The sequence below is a fragment of the Salvia splendens genome, chromosome 6, assembly GCF_004379255.2.
Source record: "Salvia splendens isolate huo1 chromosome 6, SspV2, whole genome shotgun sequence".
Lineage (NCBI taxonomy): Eukaryota > Viridiplantae > Streptophyta > Magnoliopsida > Lamiales > Lamiaceae > Salvia > Salvia splendens.
Window position 1 is genome coordinate 13,343,568 of NC_056037.1, and position 13,506 is coordinate 13,357,073.

At 37.8% G+C, this 13,506-nt stretch overlaps 3 protein-coding genes across 9 annotated transcripts; 2 read left to right on the forward strand and 1 right to left on the reverse strand.

The window, feature by feature from the left end:
• The first annotated feature begins 75 nt into the window (after positions 1-75).
• On the forward strand, positions 76-2,035 carry LOC121808822 (G-type lectin S-receptor-like serine/threonine-protein kinase At1g11300). Its single transcript, XM_042209396.1, has 7 exons — positions 76-214; positions 329-622; positions 706-816; positions 892-1,064; positions 1,141-1,301; positions 1,414-1,645; positions 1,757-2,035. The coding sequence occupies exons 1-7, from the start codon at positions 76-78 to the stop codon at positions 2,033-2,035; spliced, it is 1,389 nt and encodes a 462-aa protein (XP_042065330.1).
• Positions 2,036-2,404: 369 nt separating this feature from the next.
• Positions 2,405-10,110, forward strand: LOC121806424 (IQ domain-containing protein IQM4-like). Of its 7 annotated transcripts, none has more exons than XM_042206460.1 (9): positions 2,405-2,459; positions 2,859-2,883; positions 7,706-7,811; positions 7,884-8,200; positions 8,274-8,454; positions 8,714-8,802; positions 8,890-8,977; positions 9,110-9,442; positions 9,666-10,110. In XM_042206460.1, the coding sequence occupies exons 4-9, from the start codon at positions 7,908-7,910 to the stop codon at positions 9,975-9,977; spliced, it is 1,296 nt and encodes a 431-aa protein (XP_042062394.1). In that variant the 5' UTR covers positions 2,405-2,459; positions 2,859-2,883; positions 7,706-7,811; positions 7,884-7,907; the 3' UTR covers positions 9,978-10,110. The 7 variants fall into 7 exon arrangements, with proteins under 7 accessions (XP_042062394.1, XP_042062389.1, XP_042062393.1 ...); XM_042206455.1 differs by having other exon boundaries at positions 7,898-8,200; XM_042206459.1 differs by having other exon boundaries at positions 7,904-8,200.
• LOC121808823 (altered inheritance of mitochondria protein 3-like) lies at positions 6,036-6,884 on the reverse strand. Its single transcript, XM_042209397.1, has one exon. It carries the CDS (start codon positions 6,882-6,884, stop codon positions 6,036-6,038), a length of 849 nt encoding a protein of 282 aa, XP_042065331.1.
• Positions 10,111-13,506: the final 3,396 nt, after the last annotated feature.

The following is a 13,506-nucleotide window of genomic DNA, read 5'->3' on the forward strand; positions in this document are numbered from 1 at the left end:
AGACAGTCAATTCCGTCTCCATCAGATATTAAAAACATTTAGTTGATCTTTTGCACCATTGATGAATATGAAACAATGAGGATGAAGATGAACTATCATGTCATCTTCTTCAGTGTTGCCATCCTCCTACACCTGATATATTGCAAGGGGCAATCCGATCCATGCCAGACTTCTGGCAGGTTCAATTTCTTAGTCACATTGCATCGAGTTACAAGTTATTTACAACATAATCTAATATACTACTTGTCTCTGTGTGTGTGATGGATCATATGCGGGGAGTTTGGTGTCTGCGACTCACGAGGCTCACCGGTTTGTACTTGTCCGAGAGGATTCCAGCCCTGTGATGCTGGAAACGGGAGCCGTGGCTGCGTGAGGAGGGCCGCCTTGGATTGTGAAGGTGGGAAGGGTGATGGATTTTTGACTCTTCAGATATTAACTTTGTCGAGCCAATCAGACCTGTGGCTGGGCTTGCAGGCTGACTGCGAGCTCCGGTGCCTCACCAACTGCTCATGCCTCGCATACGGCCTGGCTGGCTGCAGGTTCTATACACACCCGTTTATCGACCTTGTCAAATTCTCAAGTGGCTCCAATGTCAATATTCGAGTTTCTAAATCTGTGCTAGGTAATGTGCACAAACAAAGCTGGTTCATTACAGGACTGGCTTTATATATCCTGTTTACTTTCTGATTTTTTCCTTAATTTTAGAGAGGAAACAGGACTCCAAGAAGATCATAGCAATAGTCGTTGTTGTTGTTGGATTTGTTGTCATATGCAGTTGCACATATTTTTGTTGGAAATGGATGGACAAGGGAAGAGGTAATTTGTTATGTAATTAGCATCTTATTTTGTATATATTGTTATTTTAAAACTAAGTTGAGTGTGAATTCATAGGCAAAAGGGAAAGCATTCAACTTGGAGAAATTAATAGGAGTTTTGAAGATGAATTAAGTGAGGGTAATCTTGAAGAGTTACCTTTGTTTAAGATGGAGATGCTAGCAAATGCCACCAGCAATTTCTCCGAAGCTAACAAGCTAGGGAGGGGTGGTTTTGGCCCTGTTTATAAGGTAGCCTCACAAACTGACGCCTCATTTGATCTCCATATGTTCCTGTCTCGCAGTCGCAGATGATGACATGCTCTAGGGAGAGATGGTGGATGGTACAAAAATCGCGGTGAAGATGCTGTCGCAGGCATCTCGACAGGGGATGAAAGAGTTTGTGAATGAAGTGGTGCTCATCTCCAAACTTCAGCACAGAAATCTTGTTAGGCTACTTGGGTGGTGTGTGGAGAGCAAGCATACAATGTTGGTGTATGAATACATGCCTAATTAAGAGTTTGGACTTTTTCCTATTTGGTCAGTTCTTCTTTTTCTATATACTATGTTGTATTATCTGCTGACACTACAATAATAATAGTGTGGATTTATGTCCAGATTCATCCCAAGATATCCTTGATTGGAGCAAGCGTTTCAACATCATATGTGGTGTATCTCGAGGCATGCTCTATCTTCACAGAGATTCGAGACTGAAGATAATCCATTGCGACCTCAAACCGAGCAACATATTGTTGGATGATGACTGGAACCCCGAGATATCAGACTTTGGCATAGGAAGAATATTAGGAAGCACACAGGATCATGTCCAGACTGTAAGAGTGGTAGGAACATAGTCAGTGGTGTGCTATTTATCGTGGCACAACATTTTGTCTGAATTATGTACTTATATAGCTAGGTGATGAATCATGTCCAGACTGTAAGAGTGGTGGAATCTGGGCAGAATTGAGAGTTTGATAGATAGGAGAGTGTGGAGTGTGAGAGAGAAGGGGGAGGCGATGAGGTGCGTTCAAGAGCTGCCTGAAGATAGGCCATCTACTTCGGCTGTGGAGTCGATGCTAAGCACTGAGATTGTAAAGCTTCCCGAGCCAAAGCAACCCGCGTTTGTTGTCAAGTCGAGCTTTTGTGAGACGGGGACGACTTACAACCGTCACCCTGATTTGTCTCGCAATAGTGTCTCTCTAACCGTAGTTGTTGGTCGTTGATTCTATACATTATTTACTATTACAACGATTTAGCACATATACACACTATTTATGATTGATTGCAGCAGCAGCAGCAGATCACAATACATTTGTAAAACTCAACTATTGAATAACCATATTAATAGTTTTGGTGGTACAAAACTGAAGGTTGATTTTAATTTAGTAATTTAGTATATTTACCTAATAAATGTTCTTTAAAGTTAAAAATTATTGAATATTCACTTAAGAAAAGAGATTTGTGGGGTTAAATTAAAAAAGAGGAAATAATGAGCGTGGGTTGCGGGGGTTTGAAGGAGAGTAACAGAAAAATGATGAAAACAGAATAAGAAGGAAATTGGAGAAAGTTGAGGCGGTTGACGCTCCCACGACCGTCGTCGCCGACGGCATGTAGAGGAACAAACCCAAAGGGAAGAGGATATTCGTGGTAGGATTCTTCATTTCTCTTCATTTTCATGCATAACTTTCATAGTATTTCGTAAATGGCCATATGCAAAATCATTCGAAACATCAACTTAGGGATACGGTGGTCTAGAATACATCTTTGTTGGATTGAAGATAAGATAATCAATAGTTCAATATTAAATACTATGAAATTAAATGATTAGGCATTCTCAATTTCTCAACATTCTATTCCATGATGTTAAATTTTACAACACAACCAGAACATGTATGTTTTATGATCTCATATTTCATTTCACAAATGCATGCACTGATTAAATATATAAGTTACTTAAATGAGTGACTAAATACTTATCTACCATTGTTGGATAATCAGTTCATCCAAATCACATTTACCTAATAAATTCCCTCTTGCTTGTTATAGGCTATGTGCACCAGAATTTTCTAAGGTACATATATATAACTGCCTATTTACTTACTTATAAATTTATAGTACTCCTACTTGTCATTTAATTGTGTTCCTTAAATTATTGTGTTTTGATGTATGTGCATTGTAACGATTTGTAAAGAAATCATACAACTTAACTTGCACCAAACATTATATATATTGATTCACACATTCTATCACTTTGATTTGGAGAAGTAGAGGATTCGTACTCACACCTCTCCTGAAAAGATTCATGAAAATCCTCTCGAGAAGTAGAGGATTTGCACTAAATTTGTTCTTACTTTTTAAATGTAAATATACTTTTAAAAGCTTCATGAAATTTTCTAACTTAGTACGGTTCTTATTGTTAATAATTTGAATAAATAATACTTCCTCCATCTCTTAAAAATACTAATATGAATATTTGAAAGGATATGAATTTTAATGCATAATTGGTAAAGTAGAAAAAAGATTAAAAAAATGATTGAAACATTGTTAGAAAAAAAAATAAGAGATGGATTATTCATATTTTTAAGGTACGAATAAAGTATATAAATAAGTCAATATTGTAGAAGATAACTTTAGTTTTGTAAACAAATTTATCTAGACACTAAAACTTAAAATTAATGACTTAAAATGTGTCATTAATAGTTATGTACTAAATGATCATGAAAAGTAATTCGTGGCCACACAAAAACACGCATAATAATGAATAAAAAAAATTGTTTTCTGAACACTTGGCCAATAGATTTTTATTGTGATTTACTTATGTTTACTAAAATACCTAAACCCCCATGCTACACCTAACCCCACTCTCCTTGCACATTGTATATTTGAGAGTTAAAAATAAATAAATAACTCACCTAATGATTAACATAAATAATCGCATGACCCATACGAATTAACAGTTGGTGCAAATTGACGCTGTAAAATTAAAATAATCCAAGCGTTATGTCATGCCTACATGAGTTTTTTAAGGGTCAATTGTTGGATTAGAATTCATTTGCATGAAAGCCGGTGGGATTTCAATATTATACTTAAGAAAGTAGATCAACTGTCACGTCTATGAGGGCAGCGGTATATAATTTTTATTTGATAAATACTAGCTAGTATTAGCATTTGGAACATGTAATCACGATTTGATTAGGACAAATGGATTTCGAGTTGTATTTCATTTTTTCACATATGTGACATTTGCACACGCCACCTACATAAAATAAATAGAAATGATCATCAACTTAAAAAATTTATCAGAGATCAATATATATTAACATTAAGAATATAAGATATTAGTACTATATACTCCTTAAACCCATTTAGTATTGTTCCCTTTGCTAAAACAAACAAAAATGTAGCGATGTCGATAAATATACGTTAAGTCTTTCCATTTACACTTGAAACCGCGTTAAAGCAAATATATGGACATTTGTTAAGCCCTCATTGTTAGAATATTTGATGGTCCAATATCAACTATACGTTACTCATATCTTGACCCAACCCATAATCCCTCATTTGTTTGACATATGATATGATTTAATAAAAATTAGGTAGTGTATGACTTCATAAATAATCTTATTTTATTGCCTTTTGTGTTAATTAACGTAAAATAATGATAGATCATGCTTTTATAGATGAGAGTGCAAAATTAGATACAGTATAAAGAAAATAAAAAGGTTAAATAAATATGCATTGTAAAATCACACTACTTAAAATAATAAACTGCACCATTTTATAGGATATGAAATGTATAATTTTGATACTTAGTTGTGCTTGTCAAACAATATATGGGTACTGAATTACTAATTTATAACAAATTCTGACATTATTATGACACAATACTCTTCTAGTAAAAAAGTATAGCTTCTAAATTCCTTACAAAATATAAACACTTTTATCCCAGAACTTGGACTTAAATTAATGGTGGATATAGTAAATAGAATTCGTAGTGAGGAATGTTGTCATTGAAGTTAGAAGATAAAGTTGGACGGAGAACGAAAGTTAACATCAACCGAAAAAGGTGGGGATGAAACTAGCCGGCAGCAGCTCCGAAGGACAAATTTAATGACGTTTTCTGGTCCTTATAAGTTGACGCAACTCTAAAGGACAAATTTAATGACGTATTCCGGTCCTTATAAGGTGACAACCCGAACCTGCCAATCCACCATTAACTTCACCTACTAGACCGTTTAAGTATTTGAGTTTGTAGAGAAAAAAAACAGTTAACATATTTGGTGAACAATTCACTAAATATGTTCCAACTACCTCACACAAAAATATTCAGCGAAAACTTCTCTTGTGCTGACTGGCCGTTACAGAGTTCTGAAAGCAGACAAATGTTTTGAAGCTGACTTTTACAAAACTAAAAACTGCCAATAATTTGTTAAGAGATGATTTCTCTTAACAAGTTTCCGGCGTCGCAGAGGCGATCGGCGGAGGGATAAACAGTAGCCGCGGGAGCTTTGCCCGTCGATCAAACCAAGATTTAGGATTGCAAAAGAAAGTAAAATACGATAAAAGGAAAATAAGATAATTTGATATTTCTTGAATGATCGAAATGAATAACAATGTCAATTATTTATAATAGTGGATACCATAACTTAAGAAACAAGAAAATAATCCTAATAAATATGAAAAGATATGGTAAATCAATAACCAACTAAATAATATAGATATGGGGATAATTTATGAATATGCTCGTATCAACTCCCCCACGGTTAAAATTCACCTTGTCCTCAAGATGGAAACCACGAAGCATGGCGAACGTCTATGATCCTCTCGTCAAGCAGCTTAGCAAGAACATCGCGTTCCACCGACTTCACAAAATGGGCTAGAATTGCATTGGTGTAGGCAGCCATAGATAGCCACAACAATCCCAATCGATGTGCTATGTTGATTCATTTAACCATTGGACTCAACATATAAATATCCATTTGACTCAGGCAAGTCCCCTTTGCATCCTCTCCCTTCACTGCTTTTCCATATAGTTGAAATATAATCAAGTGGAGAATTATCAAAGTCCATGACGCATAGGAGCTTCGATCCATCATCTCTTTCGCCATCCAACAATGCCTCTTCCTCCTCAATTTGAACTCGATTAAGTAATCGATCAATTTGGAGCTTGTCAAGGCGTCTATGAATGTCCAAACACGACGTGTTGTTTTGCGGAGGGATCAATCATGCATTGGCGTCGAGCGATGTTGATCGATGATTCATACTTGCAACATCCCTGACATGAGATGAATCACTCAATAATTTCAGCGATGCGTTGTCCACAATGGAACTACCCAAACCAATATGGGCTTTGAGAATCTTGATTCGAGAAGCATTCAATTGTCGCGAGCACTGAATCTCAATGCAACCTTGAACCGGTTTCTCTTTGCGCGCAGAATCCGGACTGGACTTCTCCATCTTCTCAACCTTTTCAACTCCTCCAAAACCAACAGAAGAATCGGGAATCTTCTTGGTAGAATCAGCAAAGCCTTCCTCAACTCGATCACAATCAGGAATCAACGGCGGTGGTGGCGGCGGCTGGTAGATTTTTGGAGGAGGCACCTGCGGGTAATTTTGGTGGGGCAGGGCTGCTGTTAGCAGCAGCTGCTGGGAGGAAAGTTGTGGCGGCTGGTGGTAGTCGTGTGACGGCGGCGGCTGAGTGTTGAAGTAGTGCTGCGGCGGCGGCGGCGGTCTGTAGACGAGCTGCTCCTGTTGCCATGGATCGATATAGGTCTGGGACGTCAGCTGCATGTATGGGTTAGTGTCGTGGAAGTAGGGTTGTGGCTGGTTGTCGAAGTAGGGTTCAACCATTGTTTGCCACGGTGCCGAATATTGCAGCGGCGCAGTGGGCAGGTGCGCCCATGGTGGGTCCCAACAAGAATTTGGGTTTGCCTGCGGCAACGTGTAGGGCAGCGGTGGTTGCGGGTAAGGATGGAATGGCTGCACAGGCTGAGGGAGGTCGTATTGATGATGGGCGTGTTGTTGTTCATCAAGCTTGTCCAATCTCTTGTTTAATATGTTGCAGAAAGCCATTATCCGGTCACATAGTGAAGACAAAATGATTTCCTCATAGGGATTCATGGATGAAGGATGAAGATGATTAAAGATGGAGGATGGGCACGAAATGAAAGCACCAATTGTTAAGAGATGATTTCTCTTAACAAGTTTCCGGCGTCGCGAGGCGATCGGCGGAGGGATAAACGGTAGTCGCGGGAGCTTTGCCCGTCGACCAAACCAAGATTTAGGATTGCAAAAGAAAGTAAAATACGATAAAAGGAAAATAAGATAATTTGATATTTCTTGAATGATCGAAATGAATAACAATGTCCACTATTTATAATAGTGGATACCATGACTTAAGGAATAAGAAAATAATCCTAATAAATATGAAAAGATATGGTAAATCAATAACCAACTAAACAATATAGATATGGGGATAATTTATGAATATGCTTGTATCATAATTCAACCATTGATTGAACATATTTTATTTTCTCTACCTCAAATAAATAACCTTATAGTATATTTATATCAATATATACCTCATTTGTGAGTGGGGACCAAAATAAGAAATCTGACAATCTTGAACAAAGATTTTTTTTCACTGTATCACAGAGTCCCATCGCTGAGTTGCTCTCTGTATGTATTTTTCATGTGGTGTCAATGAGTGGTGATGGAAAAATTACTATATACATATAAAAAAACTTATTCCAAGTCCAACAAAAACGATGCTTGAATAATCATTCTTTGAAATATTGAGCTTTGAAAAAACAATTGTAGCAGTTACATCAACAGCCACCTGTTTGAATCTATCCACCATTTTTTAAGCATTCCCATTTGTCAAGAAATTTCAGTGTCTGCAATCTAAGAAGACAACCAAAAGAATTCAAATTCTCTGGTCTCCACAACACGTGTGGTCCAAAATTCCACCTCCGTTTTCAAGAATTATATAAAGTGAAGGTAATGATCATATTCACAAACATAATTGTTCCTCCTATAAGAGATTTTGAGGTCAGGTTAGTCATTTCTTAGTTCTTGAAAAGTAGTTGCAGATCAATGGCAAAAGGGTGCAAGAAGAACTTGTTGCACGTGCGAAATATCGATGCGATGAACATAGTTCTTGAACCCCAGCTTTCATTCAAGAATGTAGTTGAAGAGTTGAGAAAATCAGGATTGGATGATGATGCGAGTGGAAATCCTTCCTCTTCCCCTAAACCTGACTTTACGTTCTTCTCTCCGCGGCCGGTTACTGAGCTCGATGCGGCTGCAGTGAAGCTGCAGAAGGTCTACAAGAGTTACCGAACTCGAAGAAACCTTGCAGATTGTGCAGTAGTTGTGGAGGAGTTGTGGTTTGTTTCTCATCACTTTTCTTATTATCATGCATGTTAGCCCTTTCTCCTTCTAATTATGAATTTGTTTCAGGTGGAAGGCTTTGGACTTTGCGGCTCTGAAGAGGAGCTCTGTCTCATTCTTCAACAATGACAAGCCGGAAACTGCAGTTTCACGGTGGGCTCGAGCCAGAACCAGAGCGGCCAAGGTTGGGAAGGGGTTGTCCAAAGATGAAAAGGCTCAAAAACTGGCTCTACAACACTGGCTTGAAGCAGTAAGTCAAAATACTTCTATATATGCAGATACATTAATATCAGATGACATTATAAAACATAGTATGGGTGTTTTTGATAATCTGGAACTAATATTGAGTCAGAAATTGATATTAAGTCAGGATCTGGTCTGTTTTATGATGTCAACTGTTATTTGAGAACTAATATGATTTTCAAAGTATTCATTTTAACAAAGTTCTTAAAATAACATCTCCTATTAATAGATTAATTTGAATGATGTGTGATATATATTTTGTGCAGATTGATCCAAGGCATCGGTATGGCCACAATTTACACATCTACTACGATGTCTGGTTTTTAAGTGAAAGCACACAACCCTTCTTTTACTGGTACATATATTTGGTTGTTTCAAAAACGTGAAATTATAGTCATGTGGCTGTGCTTTTCACTCACATGCACATGTTGGTTTATTTAAGGTTGGATGTGGGAGATGGCAAAGAAATAAATCTGGATAAATGCCCCAGGATCAACTTGCAACGCCAATGCATCAAATATCTTGGACCCGTAAGTCCATCCTAAAACCAATTGTTGATATGAGAAATGACCCATTAGATTAATATAGTAGTTTCAGATCTCTTTTAACACCGACGTGGTATTTATTTCTCTTTGATTTGCCAACATGCAACTCCTGAACAGAAAGAGAGGGAATCGTTCGAAGTTGTGATCGAAGACGGGAAGCTAGTGTACAAAGAGAGTGGTGATTTGGTTAGCACCGTGGAGGGGTCAAAATGGATATTCGTGCTGAGCACCATGAGGACTCTGTACATCGGCCGGAAGCAGAAAGGCCGCTTCCAGCACTCGAGCTTCTTGGCCGGTGGAGCCATCACGGCGGCAGGAAGATTGGTCGCTCAAAACGGTCTTCTTGAGGCCATCTGGCCTTATAGTGGTCACTATCTCCCAACAGAAGAGAACTTCCAAGAATTCATATCCTTTCTTCAAGACCATTTTGTCGATCTTGCAAATGTTAAGGTACTACTCCCTTCGTCCCCCGAAAGTAGTCCCCTTTTGCTATTTTAATACGTCTCACAAAATTGGTCTATTTTCTATTTTTGAAAACTTTTCACTTCACATTACACTGCTCTGCTCTAATATGATGGATCTCACTATTCACTAATACTACTTTAATTACTTTTCTCTTTTTGTTTAAGTCCTTATTTTTTTGGGATGAATATTCATTGCTTCTCTTTTGTAGAGGTGTGCAACTGATGATGATACTCCGCCTACTATAAATAAACAAAATCCCATTCCCAACCTTGCTAAGCGTTTGTCGCGCAAATGGAGCACCGGTGCTGGACCGCGTATTGGGTGCGTAAGGGAGTACCCAACGGAGCTACAATCCCAGGCGATGGAGCATGTTAGACTGTCGCCTAGGGTGCCATTCGGCCTCATCACCAACTACGGACCAATCCCATCGCCACGCCCCAGTCCAAGGATTCGACTATCCCCTCGCGTCTCGCATATGGGGATGCCTAGCCCGAGGACGCCGGCTGCTAAAGCTAGCTGAGCTCCAACTCCACGTTGTATTAATACCACTCTTAAGCTTATAAGGATCACAAACTAACATCCAAGTCTTCATTCTTTGATTCATTTGGGTCATTGGCCTTGCCACTTAATAAACTCTCTCTGGTTTTGGGTTCCATGTGTTTTCATCATCATTATCTTTGTTCTTCTCTTTATTGAGCTTTAACTAAATGTTCAGATGCTATAATTAATTGTCGAAATTTCGTAGTTGTGCCTAGTAAGGCCATCCACAATGGGGCGGACGATAGCGCGCCCGATGCATCGGGCGCGCTATCGTCCGCAACTGTGGCACCGCGGACGACGGACGATGCGTCGTCCGCGCCCGACGCTTAGTCCGCGGATGAAGCGCGGACGATAGGGCATCGTCCGCGTCATCGTCCGCCCATTGTGGGCGACGCGGACGATGCAACGCGTTTTAGTTTTTTTTTTTTTAATTCGAAAATTTTGTTATATATATACCCCAGCTTCACTTTTCATTTGTGTAACACCCCAAAATTTTTGTGACTTTTATTTTAATGTGGATGTCAAGTGAAAATTTCTTTTATGAAATTTATTCATCTTCTATGTGATTGAGTTAGTTATGTGAAATAATTGTCATGAGTGATGTGGAATGAAGTGTTCGATATTTTTATATCTTACGATGTTGGGAATTAATTAAGTGAGATCATGCATTTTTATTCTAGCCATTCTAATTGGGAATTTTCGGCCCCCTTCAATTATTTGAAATTAATATTCTCTTCTTAGATTTAATAAATTATTTTGGGATATTTATCCAAATTAAATCCAAACCAAATTATCATAATTTGTGCTACATGAAATTCGAATCTAGCCTACTTCTTTTGGGAGTTTTCGAAAAAAAATCCCCTATTTAATAGGAGGATGAATTATTTCTTTTGATTTAATTGGTGCCTTATTGATTCCCTTATTTTATTTTAAATCCAACTAAATCATACCACATTTTATTTCCTCACCCTAATTAAATTAAGATTTGAAATATTTCCTTGTGGTAATTAAAGCCAAATTTCGCCCCTTCCCTATTTTGGAGAAATCATATTTGTTCCTATTTTGTGGAATCCCTTCTATACAAATAAATACCAAATAAATACCTATGCCTAATTAAATGGGGATGTGAATATTTTCCTTTTGTATTGCTCTCCATATCACATGCCCCATATGTTTGTTTGGGCCTTGGGGAAATTTATTTATTTGTTACCTATTTTATGGGAGTCTTTTCCTATAAAAAAAATTACCAAATTTAAATCATATTCCCATTTAATTGAGGATTTAAATATTTCTTTCCCTCATAATTCAAAATACACCCCCCTCCCTTATCTTCCTACTTTAAGATTTAAATTATTTTGTTCCCTTATTTATGAAATATCCATTATTTTATTTCCTAAGTTGTGAATATATTTCTCTCCAAGTAAATATTGCTATCTTTCCTTGCTAATTAAATCAGCAAATTTTGAAAAATCTCCCCCATTCACACGCCTATTTTATTCCTCCATATTGTGGGATTTTATTTTATCCTCCCACAATTTAATTATTTTAATTGGGTGTGAATTAAACCTAATACATAAAACAAACTAAACCCTAACCCTAACCCTAGCCCATAATTTTTACACGCCTCCCCTCCCTCATTCTCTCCCTCACACGCCTCCCTTCCCCCTCTATTCATTCTCTCCAAAAATCCTCCATTCATCCTTGTTCTTGCTTCAATTGGAGTGGAAACTTCAAGATTTACCGAAGAACCGCCTCAATCTTTGTTTCTACCGTTTGCTTTAATCAAGAAAGGTATATTTGATCCACTTTTCCTCATTCTTTTCATTGAAACCTGGATTTGGATTCCTTCATGCATATAGTGAGTGTAGAGATCGTAGATCTAAGAATTAATCGGGTGGAATTGTTTGGTTGCATAAGAAAAGATGTGTGTATGCGTTTTTGGTTGTATATGAATGAACTTGTGGATGAATTGTGGTAAATGCTATGTGAGTTTATGAAAAACATGATTGTGAGATTTTTTTTTGAAGCATGATTGTGTGTGGGAAGCATGAAAAATTGTGTTTGGATAAATGAGAAAGAAACCCTAATTTTGAAATTGTGAAACCTGAACACTGTGGTGTTCGAACAGTGGATTCCGACGTGTTTTTGACTGACCAAACGATCTTATTTTGGTGCGAATTTTTACCTGAGTAAACATCAAGGTGTTTTCTGTATTGTGTGTAAATTTCAGCCCCTCTTGACGAAAGATGAATTTTTAATAAATTTTTGAAGTCAACTGCGCAATTCTGCTAGAAACTTGTATTCTCGCCCAGAAAGTTTCGTGTTCTATTTGACCGACTAAATGGCCTCTTTTTTATGTGAATTTTGAAATGGATGAAATTTTAAGTGTCTTCTGTGTTGTGTGAAAATTTTAGCCTCATTGGACATCGGATGAAGTTTTGACAAATTTTTCAATTGAACTGCGCAGTACTGCCTGAAACTTTGTGTCCCTACCAGAGAGTTTCATTGTTGTTTTGACTGACCAAATGACATGATTTTGGTGTGAAATTTTAACTGGATGAACTTTAATGTGTCTACTGTGTTGTGACCAAATTTTAGCTTCATATGAGGTTGGATGGATTTTTGGTGATTTTTACAAACCAACTGCACCGTTCTGCCAGATTTGTTGTTATGTTGAAATATCACTTGTTGCCAAGTTTGGGTGAATTATATGATGCATGTATGATCAAGGAATGTATCCTATGACGTGATTATGTGTGACACATTGAGAAATATTATGGCATGTTTTCCTTATGTTGATGAATGTTTGTGATGGGTAATTTAAGAGAACGATGAAAGGAACGATAGGACATGCATGATAATGTGAATTGATGGAAGGCTGATTTGTGTTGTGATGTTGGCAAGGGTTATTGTGTGTACTTGAGCACGAGGAAAGAGGGTTGCCTTAAGTTGGATATTGAATTGTTTAAGCAAACGAGGTGGGCTTTCTTTTTCAAAATCTCTTTATTTTCCGAAAATACGATGTGGTGTTATAAGGGTGATTTAACTTGTTATGTCATGCCATGTTATTTTGTTTGTGAGATTGTTGTCTGATGTCTAGTTCGTATGAGCTTGCTCCGTTAGGCTATATGGTTGTGTTGTGAAACGAATTCGGGTCTGAGTAGGGCCGCAAACCCTATCAGGCTGTGTACACTGGTGGGATCGTGAGCCGTCCTTGCTAGTCGGCCGGTCTCGTGGGCGAATAGTGTGGCCACACTTTCGTCGCACTGCGATATGATGATTGTGATCGATTGATTGATTGATGAGAAAAGTGGGAAGATAAATTGTCTGGCCAGACTTTGAAATATTTTTGTGTTCTCGTGATATTTCTTAACTACATATAAAACTCGAGATCACTGGTATGGATGACATAACTATTATAAAATATTTTCGGCATGAGCCCATTGAGTACAACAAGTACTCAGCACTGCATATGTTTTCTTTATGTGCAGGTTGAGCGGGATGTTGCG

Coding starts and splice junctions, on each gene's coding strand:
- LOC121806424 (XM_042206460.1), top strand. CDS start 7,908: ATGGCAAAAGGGTGCAAGAAGAACTTGTTGCACGTGCGAAATATCGAT. Junction 8,201..8,273: donor GTAGTTGTGGAGGAGTTGTG/GTTTGTTTCTCA, acceptor AATTTGTTTCAG/GTGGAAGGCTTTGGACTTTG. Junction 8,455..8,713: donor TACAACACTGGCTTGAAGCA/GTAAGTCAAAAT, acceptor TATTTTGTGCAG/ATTGATCCAAGGCATCGGTA.
- LOC121808823 (XM_042209397.1), bottom strand. CDS start 6,884: ATGGCTTTCTGCAACATATTAAACAAGAGATTGGACAAGCTTGATGAA.
- LOC121808822 (XM_042209396.1), top strand. CDS start 76: ATGAGGATGAAGATGAACTATCATGTCATCTTCTTCAGTGTTGCCATC. Junction 817..891: donor ATGGATGGACAAGGGAAGAG/GTAATTTGTTAT, acceptor GTGAATTCATAG/GCAAAAGGGAAAGCATTCAA. Junction 1,065..1,140: donor GTTTTGGCCCTGTTTATAAG/GTAGCCTCACAA, acceptor GACATGCTCTAG/GGAGAGATGGTGGATGGTAC.